The sequence below is a fragment of the Canis lupus genome, chromosome 17, assembly GCF_048164855.1.
Source record: "Canis lupus baileyi chromosome 17, mCanLup2.hap1, whole genome shotgun sequence".
NCBI lineage: Eukaryota > Metazoa > Chordata > Mammalia > Carnivora > Canidae > Canis > Canis lupus.
In genome coordinates, this window is record NC_132854.1 from 59,016,708 (window position 1) to 59,040,628 (window position 23,921).

Consider the following 23,921-nt stretch of genomic DNA (forward strand, 5'->3'; position numbering starts at 1 on the left):
CTTCACTGTGGCCTTTGGCTCTTAGCCGGGCGCTGACCCCGTCGTCAGGGGTCTCGCCAAGCAGGGCAGCTGGCCCTTGCAGGGGACAGTAATCCATGATCTGTGTACCTGACATCATCTTCACAGCCCTTTACATGACTGGGCAGACTGACCTGTCCTAAAAAAAACCCTTTTCAGCACAATTTTACTGTAGAAAGGGACTGTGCTGTCCAGCCGCACATCGAATCCATGGGAAGGCCAGTGCCCCTCCAGGCAGTGAGGGCCGCGGCACCGTGGGGGGGGGTCCTGCTGGGGGACACCTGCTACGAAGGGGACATGCGTGTGTTGGGCCTCGCGACGTTGGCACCCAGAAGGCACCTGCCCCGGTGGGGACCAGAGGGGCCCTGCTGGCACGTCAAGGGCAATGGGTTTTCATCCTCTGGGTGGGTCGTGAGCATCCCCTGGGACGCCGAGCACCCCCCCCCACACACACACTCGCGCATACCCACCAGAGCCACTGGAATCCTCCAGAAATCTGCACAACAAACGTCCCCTGGGGGTGGTGGTGACCCACAAAGGGCCTCACATCCCCTTCCACTGTCTTCTAAAGACAACCGGTCCGGGGGCGCCTGGGGGGCTCAGCAGTGGAGCGTCTGCCTTGGGCCTAGGATGTGACCCTGGGTCCCGGGATCGAGTCCCTGCAGGAGCCTGCTTCTCCCTCTGCCTGTGTCTCTGCCTCTCTGTCTCTCAGGAATAAAAAGTCTTTTTTAAAAATCTTTTAAAAATATATATATAAAATGCAGGGCAGCCCTGGTAGCCCAGCAGTTTAGCGCCGCCTGCGGCCTGGAGTGTGATCCTGGAGTCCCAGGATCGAGTTCCACGTCGGGCTCCCAGCATGGAGCCTGCTTCTCCCTCTGCCTGTCTCTGCCTCTCTCTTTCTCTCTCTCTCTGTGTCTGTCATGAAAAAAAACAAAACAAAAACAAAAAATATATATAAAATGCTGATAACGGGTAGCCAGGCTCTGCTTCCGGGCCCCACACCCCCAGTGACGATGAGATCACCCCCCAAAGCCACCCTGGAGCTCTGCGCACTAGTGAAGGGTGATTTTTTATGACCTAACTGCCCCCCGATCTCCACCCTTAGCCCTCGGCCCTAGCACACACCTGGGTCTCGCCCCCTTGTGCGTCACCCACCCTGTGGGAAGGGGCCCCAGCGCCTCCCCGCCAAGCACCCTTGGTCCCCGCAGCCCTTCCCAGCGCCTGCATCGGCGCTCGTGGCGCGTCCCCGTTCCTGGTGCCCTCCCGCCCCCAGGGCCTCCCTCTCTGCCCTCTTTGCCGCCCGCGTGGCTTCCCTCCCCTGGGCACCCAGGCCTCTCCCGCAAAGTCAAGGACCCGCAGGGGGGTGACAGCCGTCTGCAGCCCCGTGGCTCTTGGGTGTGCGGGGTGGCTCCCTGGGGTGTGCAGAGGGCGCCCCGCAGGCAGTGATCGCAGGCCCAGGGCCAGAGGGCCCTGCACGGGGAGGGCTCCGCGCCCAGGACTCCAGGCCAGCGGTGATGCAGCCAGACTCAGCGGCGGTTGCGGGGGTCAGGGTCACGGACGCCCCTGCTTGAGCACCTGTGCTTCCGCCTGCAGAGGGAGTTTCGCGTTTTGCCCCGGAGCCTAGCACTTCATACTCATCCTCAAATGGTCATTCCACCAAGCCCGTTGCCGCCACCTGTCACAGCCTTGGCGACCTCGTCACACCTCCCTAGCTGGGCGTCCTCCCCGGGCTGGAGTCCCTCCAGTCTTTGGGGATGCGGGGCACGGCTGTGCCACCCCAGGCGTACTGGGGGCACTGGGGAGAAGGGCGGCTGGCTCCCCTCAGCCACCAGGCAGCTGCACCCCGGAAAGCGGTGCTGCTGCGGCTCGTACGTGGACCCAGGACTCGGCTGTCACTGGGCGCCTGGTGTTTGGGGGGTGGGGGGGCTGGAGAGGACACGGAAGGAGACTCCGGCTCACTGGAGCTGCCTGCGGTCGGCGGGGGGGGGGGGGGGGGGCGGCTGAAACCAGGAAGGGTGATCAGAACCCCCCGGAGGCACAGTCTGGAGCCACAGAGGGTGGTTGGCAGAGGACTGACACAGTCGTGGGTGCCCTTGAGCCGTCGCTGCAGCCTCGGGTGGAGAGCCCATCTGCGGGATCTGGATGCGAGATGATGAGGGTATGAGCCACGGTGACATTTGTGGGGGGAGGGGGGGACAGGGGTGGCGGATTGGGGGGGTGACAGGCGGGGCCGGAATGAGGGCTCATAGGGGAGTCGGCGGCTCATGCAAAAGTATCAGCACTTCCTGGGTCCCCGACCCGGCCCCCGGGGTGCATCTGCGAGGACCCCGACCCGGCCCCCAGGGTGCGTCTGCGAGGACCCTAACCCGGCCCCCAGGGGTGCATCTGTGAGGACCCCGACCTGGCCCCCCGGGGTGCGTCTGTGAGGTTCCCGGCCAGGCCCCCGGGGTGCGTCTGCGAGGACCCCAACCTGGCCCCAGGAGGCTGCCCTGTGCTGTGGGCAGCCGCCCCGAGTGTGGGTAGGAGGGAAGCCCAGGGCACATAGTTAGCTGGGGGCACTTGGGACGATGCTGGGTTGACAGGTCTGCGTCAGGCCCCTTACGGGTACTGGCAGCAGGGTCGCATCTGCGGCCTGGAGACGAGGACAGGGCCCTGGGGCCACTGCACAGCTGGAGAGCCGGAGGAGCGCCCAGAGGGCCGCTCAGGACAGCAGAGAGGACAGATGGCGGGGGACAGGGCCCTGCACGCCAAGGACACACGAGGGAGAAAATGGGGGTCGGGGTCCTGGAGCCCCGGGGGGGGACAGGGCTTTGCGGAGAGGCCGCCTGTCACCTGCAGCCCCGGGAGGAGTCGGTGAGGACAGAGAATTGGCCCGGCCCGGGTGGGCGATGCTGACGACTCGGTTGGCCCTGGGAGGAGTGTTTCCAGGGACTGGGCATGGGGTGGGGGCACCGGGCGGGGTGGGGGCAGGTGAGCGGCGGCCACGCGTGTAGAGCGTCTGGGCCGCAGACACACGCTGCTGGATCATTCACTGTTGGCCGCCCTGCCCTGCGGCTCCCAGATGTTTCAGAAGGAACCTGGGGCGATCCACTTCAGGAGCAACGGGTAAAGGGCTGATGGACGCTACGGGGGCGGGGGGGGGGGACGGGGGACAGGTGCCGCCGGGAAGCCTGATGGCCCAGGAGTCGTGTGGCCACACGTCCTCCCGGACCATCCTGCGACCCTGAAACCTCGTGGACACGGGAAGGTGGGCGCCGGAGACCCCGCAGGTGCGACTGGATGTGAAGAAAGAGGAAGCGGTCAGCGGTGTAGACAGCTCGGCCACTCCAATGAGCGGCCCGTGTTCTCACCACTCAAGGATTGCCTCGTCCCGTCCGGGGCCATCCGTGGGGGACCCGTCCCGCCCCGACTCAAGCCTGTGCCTGCGGTGCCCCGCTGTGCACCCCCGAGGGGGGGCATGTGACCAGGCACATCTAGAAATAGAAATTCTAGAAATGTGGGACTAAAAACGGCCCAGGGCTGAGCCTGAGACCCAGGCGGCCTGTCAGCGCTGCTGGGAGACGCCGCCGAGGGACACAGGGACGGAGGAGTGTTCCCCCTCCTTTGGAATCATGTGCAGTGAGCACGCGGGTTTGGGAACACCAGTGGCTGCTTTCCCGCCGTGCGGACGCCTCCCGCCTGGGGACGAAATCACACGCAAGGGGAGACAGGGCCCGGTGATGTGGTCTGGGCTCCTGGATCCAGCCACGCCTGAAACTGGAGACACTCTGGAGCTCCCAGGTATGTGAACTTCCTTTTTCCTTTTATTCCTTTTCTTTTTTCTGCCCAAGCATATTAGAGGCCTATTTCTTTCTTGCAGTGGAAGAGGCCCGCGCTGGCCCAAGGCCCTCGGAGCCCTTGCAGAGTTGGGTCGTCCTGAGCCAGGAGAAGGGACGGCTTTCCGATGAGTTAGGGTGTCAGCCGTGGTGGGGCTTGGAGGAGATTCAGGAGAGCATGGGGGGGGTGGCCAGCAGGAGAGGAGGTGATGGGGGACAGACAAGGGAGTCAGGGGGACTGCGACCGGCTGCGGGTGGCCCCACTTGAGCAGGAGCTTCAGGGTACCGACCCAAGGGGCTCCCTGGAAGTGGCCCCGGGCCCCCAGGGGAAGCCGCCCAGGAGCCCTGAGGGGGGCACGGGGCAGAGGCTGTGCCCGGGCAGCAGGCGGGGTGGCCTGGTGATCTGCAGCCTCTCCCACCCGCAGGTCGTGCGTCCTTGTCACTGACCCTGGTTCCTGGGGATCGGGGGCTGTCGGCGGGGAGGCTCCTGCTCCCTGCGGCCTGGGCGGCCTGAGGCCCTTCCTCGGTGAGTGGACACGACCCCCAGGGTAGGGGGGATGGAAGGGCTGCGGGGACCCGGGACGGGCCGCGGGGAGGAGCCCGGGGCCCTGCAGGTCACCCCACAGGCCGCGCACACCGAGGCCCCGGCAGGACCCCAGCCCTTCCTGGCTGCGGGGCCTGCACGGTCCTGGGCGCCCCTTCCCCGCCTCCTCTGGCCCCGGGCCTGCGGGTGTAGACGGCCCAGCACCTGCACCTGAGCTCGGGGCCTGGGGGAACGTCCCGCGCAGGGGAGGGCAGGACGGCGCTGCCGCAAGGACTGCCTCCTGCTCGGCCTCGCCTCCGCCTCCGCACCCGGAGGCACCCAGGCTCCCCCGTGCAGGGGCCCTCCCCCCTCCACCCAGGCCCCCTCCCCGCCCGGCCCTTAGGACTTGCCTGGGCCCCAGAGCCCGCGTGCACCTGTCACCCCCGCGCTGCCCTCCGGGCCCTCACCCCTGCGCCCCCCGCCGGGCAGGTCCCCCAGCCCCGGGCCTGGCAGGCGCCCTCCTCCCCCTTCCCTTCCAGGCGACGCCGCACAGCCGGCCGTGGTCAATATTAAGTCCTGGACGTCTCGCAAGTTCCGCAGCTCCCGCCTCTGGGCTCTGGGTTTGAATCCTGCTCAGCCACGTGCTCCCGGTGGCTCTCGTGGGCAAGCGAGCCTTTGTGCCTCTGTTTCTCCATCTGCAGAGTCAGGGTGACGAGCACGTGGCCCTCCGGTGGTTCTGAGGACGGAGTTGGGGGCTCGTGAAGCATCTGGAGCGGCGCCGGCCCCAAGCAGGCACCGAGTCAGCGGCAGCGGCCTTGATGGCGGTTATTCCGCCGCTGGGACGGCGTTCAAGGCCCCTCCCCGCGCGCCCCCGCGCCTGCCGCTGCGGCGCCCCCGCGTGTCCCCGGGTCACGGCCTGCGGCCCTGCTGCCAGGTGCGCGCGGTGAGTCCCTCCACGCGGGCCCGGCCCCGGGGCTTCTTTCTGCCCCACTTTTTGGGGCCGGAAACTGCGTGGCGGAGCGGGGGCCGAGGCCAGGTGTGGCGGCCCCGTCGTCGGGCTCCACGGCCTCGCGGGCCCCCCGGCATGTGAGGGGCAGCACCGGGGCGCCGCGGCGCGTGTGGGTGCGGGTCGCGCGGGCCGCCCCGGGGACGGGTGCCGAGGCCAGCGTCCTGGGGCAGCCCCGGGGCCGAGCGGGGGTCAGCGCCCCCGGCCTCCGGGGGGCCACGGCGGCCGTCCCCGGGGCTGCTGTCCCCGGGCCGACCCCTAAGGCGCCGCCAGTCGGTTCAGCGCACGTCGGTGGAGGGAGTCAACCCGGGGCCAGTCCGCGGCTTGGTGGCTCCCGCCTTCGGCCGTCCGCGCTAAACCTCAGGGACTGCAGGTCTAAGGCCTTCCCTGAAGGACGAACGCGCCAGCCCGGCCCCGAGCCCCCCCCCCCCCCCCCCCCCAGCGGCCTGCAAGCAGCAGCGCGTCGTGCTGGCAAGTTTCCTGCGGCTTCGTGATTTATTTTGCGGGGTGGGTCGTGGCACAGCCCCTGGGGGGGGTCGGTGACCCCGGCGGAGGGACACGTGCGGCCGCCCCGGGAGGCGGGAAACAGCCGCAGGGCAGGGCCGGGGCTCGCGCGGGGCGGGGCGGGGCGGGGCGGGGCGGGGCGGGGCGGGGCGCCCTTGGAGGCCGGTCGCCGCCCCCGGGGAAGGCTGAAAACCAGGTCCGCGGGGAGGGAGCCCCCATCCCCCCATCCCCCCATCCCCCCATCCCCCCACCCCCGGGAATTCAAAAGGGAAGATGCAAAAAATCCCAATTTCCTCTCATTCGAGTAGACTACAAAGTTTTTCACATTAAAAAAACAAGCTGGAGCGACTTTCCAGTTGCAGGTTCTGTTGGTTCCGGCGGCCTCTCGGGGAGCCCCTGTGAGCTCCGAGCTTTCGGGGCCGGGGATGGGGCGCCCGGAGGCAGGTGCCCGGGGTGGCCCGTCGCCTCTTCTGCCGCCCTCTCGTCCCCGAGCATCACGCCCTCACCCCGACCCCGGGGGTCCCAGGCCGCGGGGGGGGGGGGCACGGAGGACCTCCCGGGGCCCTGGACCCCCCCCGGGCTCCCACCCCGAGGTCGGGGGGCGCAGGAGGAGCGCAGTTGGCGTCAGGCCCCCGTGGGTCTGCATCCCCGGGTCTAGTCCACGCTGCCTGGGGGGTGGAACCGCTCGGAGCCTCAGTTTCCTCGAATGCGAAGTGGGGTGCCCCTGGGGGGCTGGGCGCCCGCGTGTGGGTGCGCAGGGCGGCCACCTGAAGAGGAAGGACACTGAGCACCCAGCGTGCGGCACCTCCTGGGTGAGTCTGTATTGAAACGTGTGTTTTGCAATCGCGTATTAACCGGGATCTTCTCAAATTTCCATTCTCACAACATTTACGGTGAATCTTGTGCAAACGTATTTTGACGGCGGGCGTCTTGCTCCCCCAACCCCCCTCTCGCGTTAATAATTCACAAATTTGTATCACGCAAACCCCCAGCTACCTCGTGGACTGCCTCTTAGGCTTCTAGAGTTTTCTGTTTTGATGGGCACAGAGCTGGAATAAGGGCCTGTCCCCAAAGAACTAGTTGAGGCTGGGGCGGAAACAAGATGTTTTATTCATCAAAAAAAAAAAAAAAAAAGAACTGTGACAAGGCCTTGCTTTCCAGATGGAAACACGTGTCCTACGATGTTGGAAAACAGTGTTAGCAACCAAATGAGTGTCCCACCGCCACTGAGCCTTCTCGTTTTGTTTTTTTTTTTAAATATTTACAGCAATCAAAGCAGCAGAACCTGGAAAGTCCAATTCTGAACCACTCTGGGCTGTCGGAATATCATGAAGACCCGACTCCGGGGGCCGAGGGCCAGAGGTCCTCACCGGGCAGGGGCGCACAGAACACCTGCCGGGCGGGCCGCAGGCAGCTCTCTCCAGGGCCCCGCGTGGAGGGAGCGGCCTCGGGTAAGTGTGAGAAGGCCCGGCTGGGACCCTACCCTTCACGTTACACACCTGCCGTCTGCTCACACCCACCGTGCCCTCCTGCTGTCGGCCCTGCTGCCCCACGCCAGCGTCCCATCGCGCCGGTGGGGAAGGGAGGTTGGTCCCTCTGCCGCCATCGAAGCCGACCGAGTGGCTGCTAATTAGATTAGGCCGCAGAGCGGGCTTTTGGTCACATGAGAATTCTTGCCCACGTTCGATCACCGGCCGCCGTCGGTGTATGGGCTGCGCTCGGGGTCACGGGGGGGGGGGGGGGGGGGCTCCTGGGGGGCTCCTCTGGGGCAGGGGCATGGGGGCAGGGGCAAGGGAGCAGGGGCCAGGGCCAGGGCTAGGAGGCAGGGGCAGGGGCAGGGGGTAGGGCCAGGGCTAGGAGGGAGGGGCAGGGCTAGGAGGCAGGGGGTAGGGCCAGGGCTAGGAGGCAGAGGGCAGGGGGGTAGGGGGGCAGGGCCAGGGCTAGGAGGCAGGGGCAGGGGCAGGGCTAGGAGGCAGGGGGCAGGGGCAGGGGGTAGGGCCAGGGCTAGGAGGCAGGGGGGTAGGGGGGTAGGGGGGCAGGGCCAGGGCTAGGAGGCAGAGGCAGGGGAGCAGGGGCCAGGGCCAGGGCTAGGATGCAGGGGGCAGGGGGGCAGGGCCAGGGCTAGGAGGCAGGGACCAGGGACCAGGGGCAGGGCCAGGGCTAGGAGGCCAGGGGGCAGGGGCAGGGGGCCAGGGGCAGGGGATAAGGCCAGGGCTAGGAGGCAGAGGGCAGGGGGGTAGGGAGGCAGGGGGCAAGGGGGTCCGGGTCCGGGCCAGGGCTAGGAGGCAGGGGGCAGGGGGGCAGGGGGCCGAGGGCAGGGCTAGGGGTCAGGAGGGAAGGGGGCAGGGGCAGAGGGCAGGCAGGGGGCAGGGACCGGGGGCCACCCCGTGGGAGCCCGGGTCGCGCACCCAGGTGGAGTGGCCGGCCAGCCATCCGCACACCGGGCCGGCGGGCTCTGCTGGGAGGCGGCCGCACTGCCGCTGTCGCCCCGGGTCTCCCTGGCCGCGTCCACGCAGCCGCCGGGAGCGCAGGTCAAGGGCTGCTCCTCTTCAGGTCGCGGATCTGCCGCATCAGGTAGTTCTTCTCGTCGCTGAACTGCTCGTCGTCCGTCCTTTCCTTCTGGAAGCTGCTCAGAAACTCAAGGAGTTTGGGCTGATTCTTGAGCAGAATCTCCACGACGGGCTGTGCTTTGTGAGGACTGGCCACGAACACCTGTGGGCCAAGGAACCCGCGTGAGGCAGGGCGCGGGCCGGGGACCTGCTGGGTTCCCTGCCTCCACGGGGAAAAATACACAGGGGTGTAGGGGCCCTATGAGGAGGGAAGGAAGGGCTGTGGAGGCTCAAAGGAGTGAAGGTAACATTAGATTATGTGGAGTTATCATGTGACATGAGCTAGTCCATGGATCAGAGTTTTCTATCTCCTCTTGAGTCAGTTTTGGTCTGTAAATTCCTAGGGATTTGTCCACTTCATTTACATTATCTAATTTGTTAGAGTAGGCTACGATGACTCGTAGTATTCTCTTAATGATTTTTTTAAACATTGCTATAAGGGGATTGAATTGGGAATCAAAAACCTCCCAACAAAGAGAGAAGCCCAGGACCAAATGAGTTCACTGGTAAGTTCTAAAAACTTTTAAAGAAGAATTAATACGGGTCCATTTCAAATTCTTCCCAAAAAAATAAAAGAGAAAGGAACACTTCCTAATTGGCTCTATGAGGCTAGACTTACCCTGATCGCAAGGCTAGACAAACACATTATGAGAAAACTGCAGACCAATATCCTTTATGAGTAAATATGTAAAAATCCTCCAGAAGATATAAGCAACCTGAGCTAGCATCATACCAAAAGGATTACCTGCCATCAACCAGTGGAATTTATTCTAGAAATACAGTGGAAGTTCAACATAATAAAACCGATCGATGTCATATACCACATATACGGGGTTGAACTGTGTCCCTTCAAAATATGAGTAAGTCCTAACCCTCAGTACTTATAAATGTGACCTTATTACAGATACGATCCAATCCAGGTGGGGTCATCCTGGATTAGGGAGGGTCCTAATCCAAGGGTCTGTATCCTTATAAGAAGAAGAAAATTAGGACAAAGAGGCACATGGGGTTAAACAGAGGAAAAGGTCATGTAAAGATGAAGATAGATATTGCAATTATTCATTTATAAGCCAAGGAATGCCAAGGATTACTGGCAATCACCAGAAGCTAGAGGACAAGCATAGAACAGATTATCCCAGAGAACCTCTCCCAAAAGACCCTGCAGCGCTAGGCAACCAATATACCACATTTTTTAAAAAAGATTTATTTATTTATTTATTTATTTATTTATTTATTTATTTATTTATTTATTTATTTATGATAGACACAGAGAGAGAGAGAGAGAGAGAGAGAGACAGGCAGAGGGAGAAGCAGGCTCCATGCAGGGAGCCCGATGCGGGACTCGATCCCGGGACCCCGGAGTCACGCCCTGGGCCAAAGGCAGACGCTAAACCGCTGACCCAGCCAGGGATCCCAATATACCACATTAATAAAATGAGAAGAAGTCACACCATCACTGCAGTTGAAGCAGAAAGTATTTGGCAAGAGAATGAAGTTGGGCCCCTACCTCACACTGAAAACGAAAATTAAATCAAAATCAATGAAAGACCTTGATACAAGAACTCATAAGACTTTTAAGGGAAAATCATGACCTTGGATTGGGCAGCGGTTTCTTAGCTCTGCCACCAAAAGCATGAGAAACAAAAGAGAAAAGGGATAAACTGAACCTCATCAAAATGTACGACTTTTGTGTATCAAAGGATATTATCAAAGAGACTGAAAAGACGACACACAGCACCGGAGAGGATTATTGCAAATCTTATGTATGATCCATGTCTGGTATCCAGAAGACATGAAGACTCTGTGCAATTTGACAACAACAAAAAAACAAGCCTTTTCTAAAAGGGGCAAAGGAATGGAACAGACGTTTCTCCAAAGAAGACACATGAATAGGGCAGCCCTGGTGGCTCAGCGGTTTAGCGCTGCCTTCAACCCAGGGCGTGATCCCGGGGTCCCGGGATCAAGTCCCACGTCGGGCTCCCTGCGTGGAGCCTACTTCTCCCTCTGCCTGTGTCTCTGCCTCTCTCTCTCTCTCATGAGTAAATAAAATCTTTAAAAAATATACACAAATGGCCAATAAGCACATGAACAGACAGATGCTCAACATCATCAGATCACCAGTCATCGGGGAAATGCAAACCCAAACCACAATGGGGTGTCACTTCACACGCACTAGGATGGCTATGATACAACAGATCTGAAAGCAGGCGTAGGTAAGGAAGGGGAGAGGCCGGACGGCGGCGGTGCTGGTGGGCAGGTGTGAGGCGCGGCCTCGGCAGCCAGCAGCTTGGCAGGAAGTACCAGGAGGTCACCAGCCAATGACCACGAGGCCAAAATTCCACTCCTAAGTGCGGATCGAGAGAATTAAAGAAACACCGTTCCCATAACACTCATACGCGAGGGTTCCTAGCAGCACGATTCACAACAGCCCCACGTCCATCAATGGGGAACGTGTGGCACATCCGTACGATGCACACACGGCAGCCACGCAACGGGAAGAGCGATCATCCTACAACACGGACGAACCTCAAAACCACGCTGAGGAGAGAAAGCACTCAGAGGGCCATGCGGAATCATCCTGCTTATAGGAAGCATCTGGAATAGGGAAGCCGTCGAGAGCCGAAGCAGGGGAGGGAGGCCGAGGGCGAGGGGTCCGGGACAATGAGCAGCAACTGCCCGATGGGTCCTTTTGGGGTGTGATGTTCCAGAACTCAGTAGCGCAGTCGGGCAGCACTGGAAATACGGCAAACGCCACCCAACTGTACACGTTCAGATGGTCACAGTGCTGAGGTTACGTGACGACGATCAAGTCGAACTGTCACTCACACATATTGGAGCAAGGACCCTCGACTGGTTCACACCGTATGTAACACCTGTTCGCGGCAGCGTGTCCGAAAATCACACACTGAAGCCACACGTGTGGCTCGCGTGGTTGCCACTTGTTTACAAGGGAGTTGCTGCCAAGTGTTAGCTAGAAATGGTCTGGCATTTTGTGGTTAACTACATAAATAACTCGTAACAGTCTTTCTAAAAAAGAAATTTAAATATTTTGGACAAACTAAGCTTCTCTGTTTCAATCCAAAATAAAGGTGAAATAGGGGCGCCTGGGTGGCTCAGGAGGTGAAGCATCTGCCTTGGGCTCAGGTGGCGGCCCAGGGTCCTGGGATGGGGCCCGCCTCAGTTTGTAAACTGCTTCTTCCTCTCCCCCTGCGGCTCCCCCTGCTTGTGCTCTTGCTCTCTCTGTGTCAGATAAATAAATAACATCTTAAAAAAAATATATATATAAATGTGAAATGTAGAGGAATTTGTAGTCAGGCATCCCTGGATTAACGACACTGAATCCACACACCATACACCTAAAAAATGCCAAATTTGTTTTCAAGTTTTAAAATTTTCCCTATTTTGACTTTTTATGGCTCATGAATGCTGCTGCCTGCATAGGTGGCTGCTGATTAGAGGCAGGTGACACAACCATGCATGGCTCCCCCCGGCAGGGCCGGGACCCTGAAGGCCCCAGTGAGGGCTAGAGGTGAGCCAGTACCATCAGGAATGCAGTTTGTTTTTTAAAAAAAATTTTTAAAGATTTTATTTATTCATTCATGAGACACACAGAGAGAGAGAGAGGCAGAGACATAAGCAGAGGAAGAAGCAGGCTCCTTGCGGGGAGCCCAATGGGAGACTTGATCCCGGGACCCCAGGGTCACGCCCTGAGCTGAAGGCAGGTGCTCAACCGCTGAGCCACCCAGGGATCCCCAGGAACGCAGTTTAAAAAAATATTTATTTACTTGAGAGAGAGAGAGTATGGGGGGGAGCAGAGGGAGGGGAGGGAGAAGCGAGCTCCCCACTGAGCAGGGAGCCCGATGCAGGACTCGATCCCAGGACCCAGGACCATAACCTGAGCCCAAGGCAGATGCTCACCCCACGGAGCCCCCCAGGTGCCCCCAGGGAACCCACTTCTAAATCAGGGTACAGTGAGCCAAATCTTCGGAGTATTATGTGCTGAATAGGGAGTTTCTTGGTTCTCTGTCTGCTGCACCTATTTTCTTCTTAAATGCTACTCTCAGACCATCCCCAAGCAAGTTAAACAAACGGAACTACCTGTGGCTTCTCTTTTTACAGTGCGGTCGGTCTTAACTGGCTGCGTCCCTTAATTTACACATATTTCAGAAATGTGATTTATGGAGTTCTCAAGCCCTCGTTAGAGAAGGGCAAATAGCATGACCACAACTCAAATATTTTTGACTCAGAAAACTAAGCATACTCTGCTGTCCATTTTAGGCCTGAATGCTTTTCATGCAAAGTGTAAAAAAAAAAAAAAAAAGTGTACTTCTTACACACACACATGCGTCCGTTTCATTCAAATTCTATTTCGTCACAAAGGATTTGCACGAGACAAGGCCTGGGAAGGTGAGCTTTCTGCTCTGCCGACCTCGCCATCTGTGAGGTTGCTCTGTGCGTGGACCTGAAACCGCGGCTCCCGTTATAGTCACGCAAGTAACCCCAAGGAGCCTTCCTTCCACTGAAGCGTAAAACGAGGCCGTCTCAGTCTCAAGACTCATCACCTCAAATAAATACAAACCTGAGCAATAAAATGTTTAGAATATTTTGACCCAATTCTTGCTAATATTGATCAGAGACAGTAACCTTTTCTTTCCTGTTTAAGAAAAAAAAACCTCATCCCTGCGTCCGCGGGCTGGCTGAGGACGATGAGCACCCGTGAGCCCTCCACGGGCCGGACAGAGCCCCGCCATATGTGCAGGGAGGAACAAACAAAACAAAACAAAAGAACCCTGGGAAGGAAGTGGGGATAGAGGAGGAGAGCAGCTTGGAAGTTCTGGAAGCTCTAAAAATCTCCAAAATCTCCAGAGATCCTCCTCCTCACTGTCACCACCCTTGTCATCAGTCTGATTATGAAACTGATACATGTGGAAAACTAGGAAAATGGAGAAAAGAAGACACAAAAAAGTAAGAAAAGAATCTCTTAAATAGTTCCTCCACCCAAAGATAACTGATTATTTGGTGTATATCCCCTTTGTATGCATTTTTTTTTCTGTGCATACAGCCGTATGTAAATATAGTCTACACAAAACTGGGCTTGCAATCTGTATGTGGTGGTTTGTAAACTGCTTTTCTGCTTAATGTTTTTTTTTTATTTTTTAAATAGAGAGAGAGACAGAGAGAGGGAGCACAAGCAGGAGGAGGGGCGGAGGGGGAGGGAGAAGCAGGCTCCCTGCTAAGCGGGGAGCCCCGACGTGGGGCTCGATCCCAGGACCCCAGGGGTCATGACCTGGGCCCGAAGGCAGATGCTTAACTGACCGAGCCACCCCAGGCACCCTGTTTAATGTTTTTAATATTTACAGCTTCTTATGTTAAGCAAGCCAACCACCATTTAAAGTATAGTCAGGGCTACAGACAACGGCTTTGGCAATCTGGAATCCAAGTCTTTGGGATCTACAAATTGCACGTAACTGTGCAAATTACGTAGGAAATGACATGTTTATTCCAAAATGACATGGAAAAGCCACTTTTAAAAATTCCTTATCCTAAGAGCATTCACACTTCCTATTATAAATATTACCAGTCTCCACTTTTCTTACATTCTACTGCAACCATGTACTTTAAAGTAGCTGAAAATATTATCAATACTCGGCACCAGGATTATCGAACTGAGTAATACAGTTAGATATTTTTGGGTGATGTTGCTAACGTTGGTCGCAAGTGCCCACTGCAAACCTTTCTATAAACAAACACAGAATTGGTTATTTTATGAATTTTTAAAGAAAGTATTTTAAAAGAGGGGAAGCCTTATTTACAGCCTCTCCCTTTTTCTCCTCTGCTGCTCCATGAAATAAGCAAAACGAGCGCAATGTGTTCCAACGAAGGCAGGATACAGTTAAGCGTTCTGCACTAAGGTAGTCGATGAAACATTAAGTTGGTATAAACACCTTCTGACTGTACTGTTAACATTTTTAGAAGAATTATTAGTATCACATCAGCTTATAGCTGATTCCTGAATTCACCTGGCCCCACTGTTCTCTCCATCAGCAGACGTAGATTTGGTACGTCGAGACCAGAGAGGCTGGCCTGCTAAAAAAACCCGAGTCCCTAAGGAAGTGGGTAATTGATGGTTAGGCTTTCACCAAATTAATCCGTAATTCTGCATTGTTTTCAGTAAGGCCACAAGAAACGGGTATTTCTTGGGTACTTTTTTTTAGGTGAATTGTCAAACCGGCTGTTGTCGGAACAAGTGAGGGTGGAGCTTCTTGGTTTCGTGGAAATGGCAATTGCAGCCAACTGCTAGGATCTGAGTGACGGAGCTGTACACTCAGGAGCATTTTTGTCACCAGGCCATCGCCTGAGTTCCAGCAGTTCTAAGAAGTGGGTCAGAAGGTAGAGACGACCCCTGTCCCCGATACGGTTTCGTGGGAAACGGTATCATGGTCCTTTGCTATAAGGCAGTAACCAGGGAAAGGAAAGGGAGCTCGGCTCAGAGCTGATACCTACGTTCATCTTGGGCCCATCCCTGGGAAAGCAGAGAGGGCCGCAAAGGTTTCCGGAACCGAGCTGGTATCTTAGAACTAGACTTCGACTTAGATTCCACTTTAACGCTTGCATTTTACAAGCGAGGAAACAGATCCAGATGGCGCTGCCCAAAGTCACTGGTGGCAACTAAGCCAGAACCAACACCCGGGTCTCCTGACTTCATCCAGCGCTTTCCCACCACAACCTCCCGCTTGTCCACAGCAGAAAATCACGTGAAATGGTATCTCCTTCAATTCCTTGAACTTACCAGCAAGCTAATGAAAATAATCTGGCAAAGGCATTTTGAGCAGTGTGTTCCACATTTTCTGCACCTCCTAGAAGGTGCTTTGGGGAGGAGCTATTAATACAGAACTGTGAGAAAAAAAAAAAAAAAAAACCTCTAGGACTCAGCTGTTCCTTCTTCTAAATAACAAAATGGTGTATTTGGCAAGTGAACGATTCGGTTCATACTTCAGCGGCAGAAACATAGGGTACAGGGTAGGCCCCGTTCATACACGTACAGTAAACAAGAGGTCAGCTGTGTTTATATGCACCTACTCTGGCCAATGATGGGATGATCCAGATTCCAAGGACGGAAGTAGGTTATTTCTATTTGGCCACCCACTGAATACTTCCATAATACTGCACTTTTGAACAACATTCTGTGAAGCTTGTTCTCGTCTCAGATGATACATTAAGATCCCGTGGGAGCTGAGGACATGGCTCATGCCACCTACGATGTCGGCAGTCAGAGGGGTCTTGGGAGGGTCTATCGTTTGTACTGTGTGGGCATCTTCTAGTGCTACAGCCGTTGATTTGCGCTTCTTGGTATTTGCGTTTAATATTTTTTATTGAATAATTCTAACATGGAGCAGAGTACAGCAGTAACGTATCGGGCTCATGTTCCCACTGTGTGTGCTATCAAAATCTGAAATTTCTGAATTGCCTTCAGATTCTTTGATAAAATACAAATACATATATACAATATATATAATTGGAAGCTGTTGGTCACCTCTTCATGATACCATCCTCCCCCCTACTTGTCCCTGCTGAGGTGACTGCTCTCCTGAATTTGGTATTTGTCACCCCCATACAGGTTTTTAGACTATTAACTGCACCAGTCTGAGTCCATATACAGTGCTGTTGTGCATGTTTTCGACCTTTCAATCAGTAACATCCTTTTAACATTTGTTTATTCCACTCAAGGTCTGGGATTTACCCACACGGATGTGAATATAACTCAATGAATTTTAATCCATTACTTTGTGCTACTGTATGGATACAGCACCATTTATTTTCCCCATCTCCAGTTGATGCCCATTTGTGTGTTTTTCTCATTTTGTACCATTCTAAACAATGTGATAAACATTTTTGTACACGGTTCCTTATGCACATGTGCAAGAATGTGTCTAAAAAACTGCTGAGGGGGTGGGGTGCCTAGGTGGCTCAGTCGGTTAAGTATCCGACTCTCCATCTCCGCTCAGGTCTTAGTCTCAGGGTCGTGAGTTCGAGCCCCGTGTTGGGCTACCCGCTGGGTGTGGAGCCTACTTAAAAAGAGATTGCTAAAAAAATAAATAAATAAAGATTGCTGAAAGATGAGATTTCAGGATTGAAGAATATGCATGCGGTCGGTTCTTTGACTAAATTGCTCTTCAAAGTGGTTGTACAGCTTCTATTGCCCTCCAACCTTACCAATATCTGATTTGTAAGACTTAAGTATTTTACCATTCTGAAGAATGTGAAACGATACTGCATCGATATTTCAATGGCCATTTCCAATGTTACTTAGTAAGATGATCGTCTTCACCTATTTATTGACCAATCGGGTTCTCTCATCTGTAATTCTTCAACTTGCATCCTTTGCCCATTTTTCTATTGAATTCTTTCTCTAAGTGACTTGTCATTGTATGTATCACATTCTATCCTGCCTTTTAACTTTGCTTATTGTCTTTTTGAACAGAAGTTCTAAATTTGGATGTCGTTGGGACGCCTGGGTGGCTCAGCGGTTGAGTGTCTGCCTTCTGCCCAGGCCGTGACCCTGGGGTCCCAGGATTGAGTCCTGCATCGAGCTCCCTGCAGGGAGCCTACTTCTCCCTCTGCCTGTGTCTCTGCCTCTCTCTGTGTGTCTCTCATGCATAAATAAATAAAATCTTAAAAAAATTTTTTTGATGTAGTTAACTAGACACTTCTATTATGTCTTGTGATTCTATTTTTTTTTAAAGATTTTATTTATTTATTCATAGACACAGAGAGAGAAAGAGGCAGAGACACAGGCAGAGGGAGAAGCAGGCTCCATGCAGGGAGGGGAGCCTGATGTGGGACTTGATCCCGGGTCTCCAGGATCACACCCCAGGCTGCAGGCGGCGCCAAACCACTGTGCCACCGGGGCTGCCCTCTTTCTTTTTAAAGGAATTCTGCCTTCCTTAATATCACAAAGACAGCTCTCATTGTCTCTTCTAAAAATTAAAAGATGTCTTCATTTACTATAAATCCATTAGTCTAAATATCTGGTAGAGTGGATTCCCCTACGTTGCTCTTTTTCAAAATTGCCACAGCCATTGTTTTACCACATAAATTTTAGATTCAGCTTGTCAAGTTCCAGAAGTCCTGTTGGGATTTTGAACATAACCTGAACGGAATTTATAAATTAATTTGGTAATTGAATTGCTCTAGTGGCTTTTTGGACAATTTTAAAGACCTGGTGGCTGAAAGATGGACTAAAAAAAAAAAAATTTTTTTTACCCCTCAAAGAAATGATACCTTATAAACTGCCATGTCTCTCCCATTTACAGACTTATAAATTCAATTGGTGAATATACATTATAAAGACCTAAAAAAGCCTGGAGTTCTCCTGACTCTTAATTCTGCTCCAGATATCTATCCTAAGAAAATAATCGTAAACGTGGGGGGCGGGGGGATCCTAGCTGGATATAGAAAATGCTCATTGCAGCATTTCTCCCAGTAGGAAAAAATGGAAATAACCTAAATATAAAAAACAGAGGCATGATTAAGCCAGAGTAAACAAACCCAATGATGGACTATGCCAATAAAACTCGTGGCTCTAAGACTCATAGAGAACAACAATGACTTAGTGTTCACTTCTGGAAAAGCATTAAGTGATAAAATTAGGATATCAATTTTGCATACCATGTGATTACAGCTGCAGGAAAAAACCTTCAAATAATCTGCATAGGAAAATAAGACCTACTAAAATCTTTACAACAGTTTGGTTAGAAACAGGGATTGCAGATGACAGATTTCTCCTGCCAACTAGTTTGCATCTGTTGCGAAATGCATTTAAAAAAATATCTCTAAACAAGTAATGCAAGTGAGTTGTACCCCAGAATTTCTTCAGGGCTTCATTTAAGGCTCAAAGAAACACTTAGGGCCGGGAGCAAAGCGTTCAAATTCCGACACTCGGGATTTGGATTTTGGCTTTGTCAGCTGATTATTTTGGTGACTTTTGGGAAACAGTATCCACCTATTTTCTCAGTGGAAAAAATGAAAACATTTAGAGATAGGGATTAGAAACAAACGGGCATTCATTCTAGAATAACTCTAGAATTTCGTCCAAGTCATGCAAAAAAATGGAAAGACTGCCTATTTCATTCTCTCTCTCGAGTATAAAGGAGGGTGAACAGCAGGGAGAGTTTGCCATTTGAAAGTGAGAAATGCCCGCGTTACTTTTGTCGCACTTTACCTTAAAGACATGGAAGGCTTCAAACTGAATGTTGGGGCTTTTGTCTCGAAGGAGGTTCATCATCAGTTTGAGGTTCTCTGGCTTGCTGATGTACTTTGTCATGATGGCAAAGTTGTGTCGGTCCAGGATCAGTTCACCCAGCAGCTACAAAACAGAAACAAAGACAAAAGCCCACAAAATTAAAGCAATACAATCTGCCTGGGAGTCATCGGATTCAAAATGTATCACACTTCTTCCTGAAGAACAAACTCTTAAGTGTGGTTAGGAATGTTGATATAAAAAAAGAAATTGAGAGTCCCTAAAGTGCATCTTACATTTAGCACAGGCATGAAAGGAGTAGTTGTTATTAAGTTATTTTAAGCTTTTCACACAGTTTGGCTCAAGTCGGTGATTAATACATTTCTGAATCTTTTTTTTTTTTTTAAAGCCAGTCATTGCTGCAGCTTAAAAAAGCTCTCTCTGTAGCTGTCATCTAGAGCCAGCCAGAAGCGAGTTCATTATTTTCACTGCTCACTTTAATCTTGCTTCCCGGTACTGCATTGCCTCTTAGGCCTTATGGTGGAATAAGAATAACGAAACTGACTCTACAGTTACACCTCCTTTCCCTGAATAAATGTACTCTAGTAGCTTCCTGGGAAAGTAGGTCATGCCAAGTGAGTCTTACCTTCCCTCTAACTTTTATTACAAAACCTGCTAGAGAGCTGGTTGGGGGGTGGGAGAAATCATTGGCTGAGTCCATACAAAGTTTAATATACACAGCAAGTTTTTAAGGAAAAGTAAAACAAAACGTTTTTTTGATGACAAATTAATAGCTCCCCGCAAATGCACAATTATTCCATATTATGAACTGAATATGTAACATCCCGTGCCTCTGTAAAACCTACATGTTGAAACCCTAACCCCAAGTGTGATGGTACCAGGAGGTAGGACTTTCGGGAAGTAGGATCGCAGGAAGGGGACAGGTGCTCTTCTCAAACAGACCCCAGAGGCTCTCTCACTGAGGGCACCCTGATCTTGGACTGCCCAGCCTCCAAAACTATGAGAAATGAATATTGCGGAAGCCACCCAGTCTGTGGTATTTTTGTCATAGCAGCCCAGACTGAGACACTTCAAAACAAAACAAAAATATCCCAAGGTGGGCAGCCCGGCTGGCCCAGCGGTTTAGCACCGCCTTCAGCCCAGGGCATGATTCTGGAGTCCTGGGATCGAGCCCCATGTCGGGCTCCCACATGGAGCCTGCTTCTCCCTCTGTCTGTGTCTTTGCCTCTGTGTGTGTGTGTGTGTGTCTCATGAATAAATAAATAAAACCTTAAAAAAAAACCCAAGGAGTGGAATGTCTGGGGGGCTCTGTCGGTTGAGCGTCTGCCTTCAGCTCTGGTCGTGATCCTGGGGTCCCAGGATCGAGTCCCACATCGGGCTCCCTTCCCTGCTCAGCGGGGAGCCTGCTCCTCTCCCTCCCTCTGCCTCTCTCCCTTGCTTGTGCGCACTCCTCTCTCTCAAAATACATAAATAAAATCTTTACAAAAAGAAAATGCCCCAAGTGAGAATAGTTGACCCTCTAGCAGCAACAGTTGACCATTCTCTACCTCGTGAACTATTATTCTCATGTACTGGTAGCAATTCCTAAAACTCCAGCAGCCAGGCAGCTGAAATGTGCCCCCACATAGTTTTATATATGATCTACTTATTTTCGGATTCTCCTATCCACTGGGCTTTTTCTGGATGCTTCGGGATGGTAATCCACCGTACAGGTGGTTACAGAAGTCCTGGGTGGGAGGGGAAGGCGGGAGAAAGCTGTCCATCACAATCCAGTCTAGCAGCAGAACCACCGGGGTGTGTACGCAACGGTGCAGGTGTGTGTGTGTGCCTGTGAGTGTGAGTGTGTGTCTGGCTGCAGTAAACAAACCACCTTGCCTGTGATGTATTGTTTGTCTACTTAACAAAAAAGAACTATGAATCTTCAGTTTACTTTGGTGCATGAAAATAGTGTTTGTTGAACGTACCAAGTGATGACCACTGTTAGACGTTAGCTGGTTGCCTCAATCGTGGGACCGCGGTCCTGGAAACTGTTCGTCTTCATTTTCCTTAATTTCTCTGCAGCACCTAAAAGCTAACTAACATTCTTCTGGAAACTTCCTTGCTCTTGGTTTCAAGACCACTGCATTCTTCTGGTCTCTTAACCTCCTGCACATTGTTCCTTTGCTTCTGTGTTCCTGCTCCCCTTCCTTCTGCTCTAGACATGGAGGAATTTCCCAAGTGCTCTATGTGAATCTCTGCTCTTTCTTCTCCTCCTAGGCTCATCTATGCCCATGGCTTCCACTGGAGCATCTGGGAAGAGGTCTCCCAAACCTACATTTCGAGTCTCAAAGTTTCTTTTTTTTTTTTTTAATTTTTATTTATTTATGATAGTCACAGAGAGAGAGAGAGAGAGAGAGGCAGAGACATAGGCAGAGGGAGAAGCAGGCTCCATGCACCGGGAGCCTGATGTGGGATTCGATCCCGGGTCTCCAGGATCGCGCCCTGGGCCAAAGGCAGGCGCCAAACCGCTGCGCCACCCAGGGATCCCCTCAAAGTTTCTTTTTCCTGAGCTCTATACCAGCGGACCCTTTACCGGTGTCCCTGAAACCAGTTCCTTTTCCTCTTTGTCAATGACACCACCTCAGGAAGAGCTCAAACCCTCCTCGGCTCCTTCCTCCCCTCGCCCCTCGCGTCAAATCCACGTCCAAGGTCTGCCAATTTTCCGTCTGTAAATGTCTCGGACATCCTTCGTTCCACTTTCACTGCCCGTATCCTCTTTCCAACCCTCACCACCTGTCACCCGGCTCCTGTGGCAGCCCACAGCACGGTCCCTTCTTCAGTGTAGACCCAATCGAGTCCATCCTGCACCGTGTGCCAGATGCACCTTCCTGAGCATCAGCCCTATTCGTGTCACTAATTCCACCAAGAGAGTGAAAGAATAAACAAACGGATCCCTGGATGCCTGTGGATTTAGGGGGAAAACAAACTCCTCAGGATGGCGTTCAAAGCCCTCTGTGCTGTGGAGTCGCTTCTGCTTCATTCTGCTTTATCCTCTCGAGCCCCGATGGCTCCTCAATCTCCTGCCTCTGCGGCGTCCCTCTTCTTGCTCCCAATGCCTTCCCCAGCTTTACTTAGAGGTAATTGATAAATAGACATATTTGAAGTGCACATCATCCTGGTTTGAAATATGTTCACATTGTGAAACATTTACCAGCATCAAGCTAATGAAACACTTACCAGCATCAAGCTAATGAACGCACCCGTCGCCTCAGAGCTACCCTTGGGCTTGCTGTGTGCTGAGAATGCTTAGATCTACTCTCAGAAATTTCAAGGCCTTAGCGCAGCACAGTCAACTACAGTCCCCATGCTGTGCATCGGAGCCTCAGCCCTGAGCCTTCTCGTAACTGAAAGTTTGTACCCGGTGACCAACACCTCCCAGCCCCGACCCCAGCGCCTGGGAACCACCACGCCACCTGTTGCTCTGGGCCCTGTTTCTCCCCAGCTGCACTCACTTTGCCCTGCCGTACAGACCCACTTGCCTCTTGAGAACATTAGGTCTGTATGGGCACGTATCCAGCTGTGTTTCTGTTTATACCCTTTATAACTTAACTATGTGATGTGCGTGGGTGCTGTTGGGGAAATAAGGTCCACAAACTGCAGAAAAGAAAGCGAGCAGTTTGATTATTGAATAGATATATCCACAGCACAACATTATACATTTCTGTGGCAAAGACACTAGGAAAGACAGGTAAAATTCCTCCTTGTTTATCCGGCCATGCAGCTACAATCCATTATGTCTGTATCTTCTCAAGATGAAGGGGAACCTGTCCCTTGGAAGCGGACTTGACAGCTGCCTTGCACTATGCACCCTTCACAGCTCACTCTGAACCCACCTGGCCGGAGCTAGCTACTTGCTTTAGCTAATTGCCTTTATTCAGCTGATAAAGAGAATAACAGAACTTTTATCTGACGAGCAAATGGTTACAGCTTGGAGAGCAGCACTGAGGTTAATTTCCCCGATGTTGGGAAGGGAGACATGCTATCTTCCTGTGTTCACGTGCCAGCAGGTGGCTCCCAGACTCTCTAAAAAAAACCCAACCACTTCTGGGTTGTAAAGCTGGCACGATTTATATTTGTACATAAAATATACCCACTGAAGATATACATAGGCATATGCAGCTATGCTTCCTTACAGACACAGATATAGAGCCATCTATAGATTCTATACTGATATAAAGATCTATATAAAATGCACATAAAAATCGAATATAATACATATCACAAAATACAGATACATATACAGAGAGTACACACACATATCAAAAGGTCTCTTCAACAATAAAGACATTTCATTAAAATTTACCCTTAAAGTTTGCACTCACACACACTCAATTTCAAGTGACATAAGTTAAATTCAGATTAAGTCATTTTAATTTTTATTACTTGGGGATGCCTACATGTAAATTTTACCCAATCTATCCTCTGCTAACATAATCCCACTACTTTTCTGAAACAATCAATTGTATTAAATCATCTGGCCAACAACACTGACTCTTTTAGCCAAGAAGTGTTCGTCTATTTTAATTAATACTGACAATGACAAAATGCTGCATTTAACCATGATACAAAGTGCTTAACACGATACTGTAACAGGTAAAATGGAGAGATCTTTGTTTTTGGTTCTCTATGTCAGATTTTATAGGCCTCTGTATTACAGAATAAAGCCAAGCACAGCAAACAGAAATAATGACTTTTTAAAAAAACTTGTGTGTTAATGAAATTGACCAGAGCCAAAAACAACCCCCCGAAAATTCTACCAAGCTTCTTTTGAATTATAATCTTTCTTGCTAGTAATTAAATGGCTCCAAAGAAGATAAGAAATAAATTCCCTAAGCTCTGTCATGTGAGGGGAAGGAATTTCTCTGTTAATTATTTTTTATTGACATCAGGCATCTAAGCACCCCAAGGTAGTTCAGAAAAACTTGGAGCATGATTAACAAAAGACAGCTGGCAGCAAGTACTTTGGAGCCAGAAAGCAGCCTGGCTTTAAGACAGTTAATCACTTACAGGATACTGTCCGTATACTCTTCTAATAATCTTTTAATAATGGTAATAATAATAACAATAATCTAATAAACTCTCTTATTTTCTAAAACAATGAAGCATCTATGTACGAAATATTACAGAATGTGGAGATGTAAACATA

At 52.5% G+C, this 23,921-nt stretch overlaps 1 protein-coding gene across 8 annotated transcripts in view; it reads right to left on the reverse strand.

The window, feature by feature from the left end:
- Window positions 1-6,953: 6,953 nt before the first annotated feature.
- CAB39L (calcium binding protein 39 like) overlaps window positions 6,954-23,921 on the reverse strand; it is a 109,181-nt gene continuing 92,213 nt past the window's right edge. For all 8 annotated transcript variants that reach the window (XM_072783195.1, XM_072783194.1, XM_072783188.1 and 5 more), the window contains 2 exons: window positions 18,698-18,841; window positions 6,954-8,578 (listed from right to left, as the gene is read on the reverse strand). In XM_072783195.1, coding sequence (XP_072639296.1) covers window positions 8,399-8,578; window positions 18,698-18,841 — 324 coding nt within the window. In that variant the 3' untranslated portion in view covers window positions 6,954-8,398. The remainder of the gene's footprint in view (window positions 8,579-18,697; window positions 18,842-23,921) is intronic.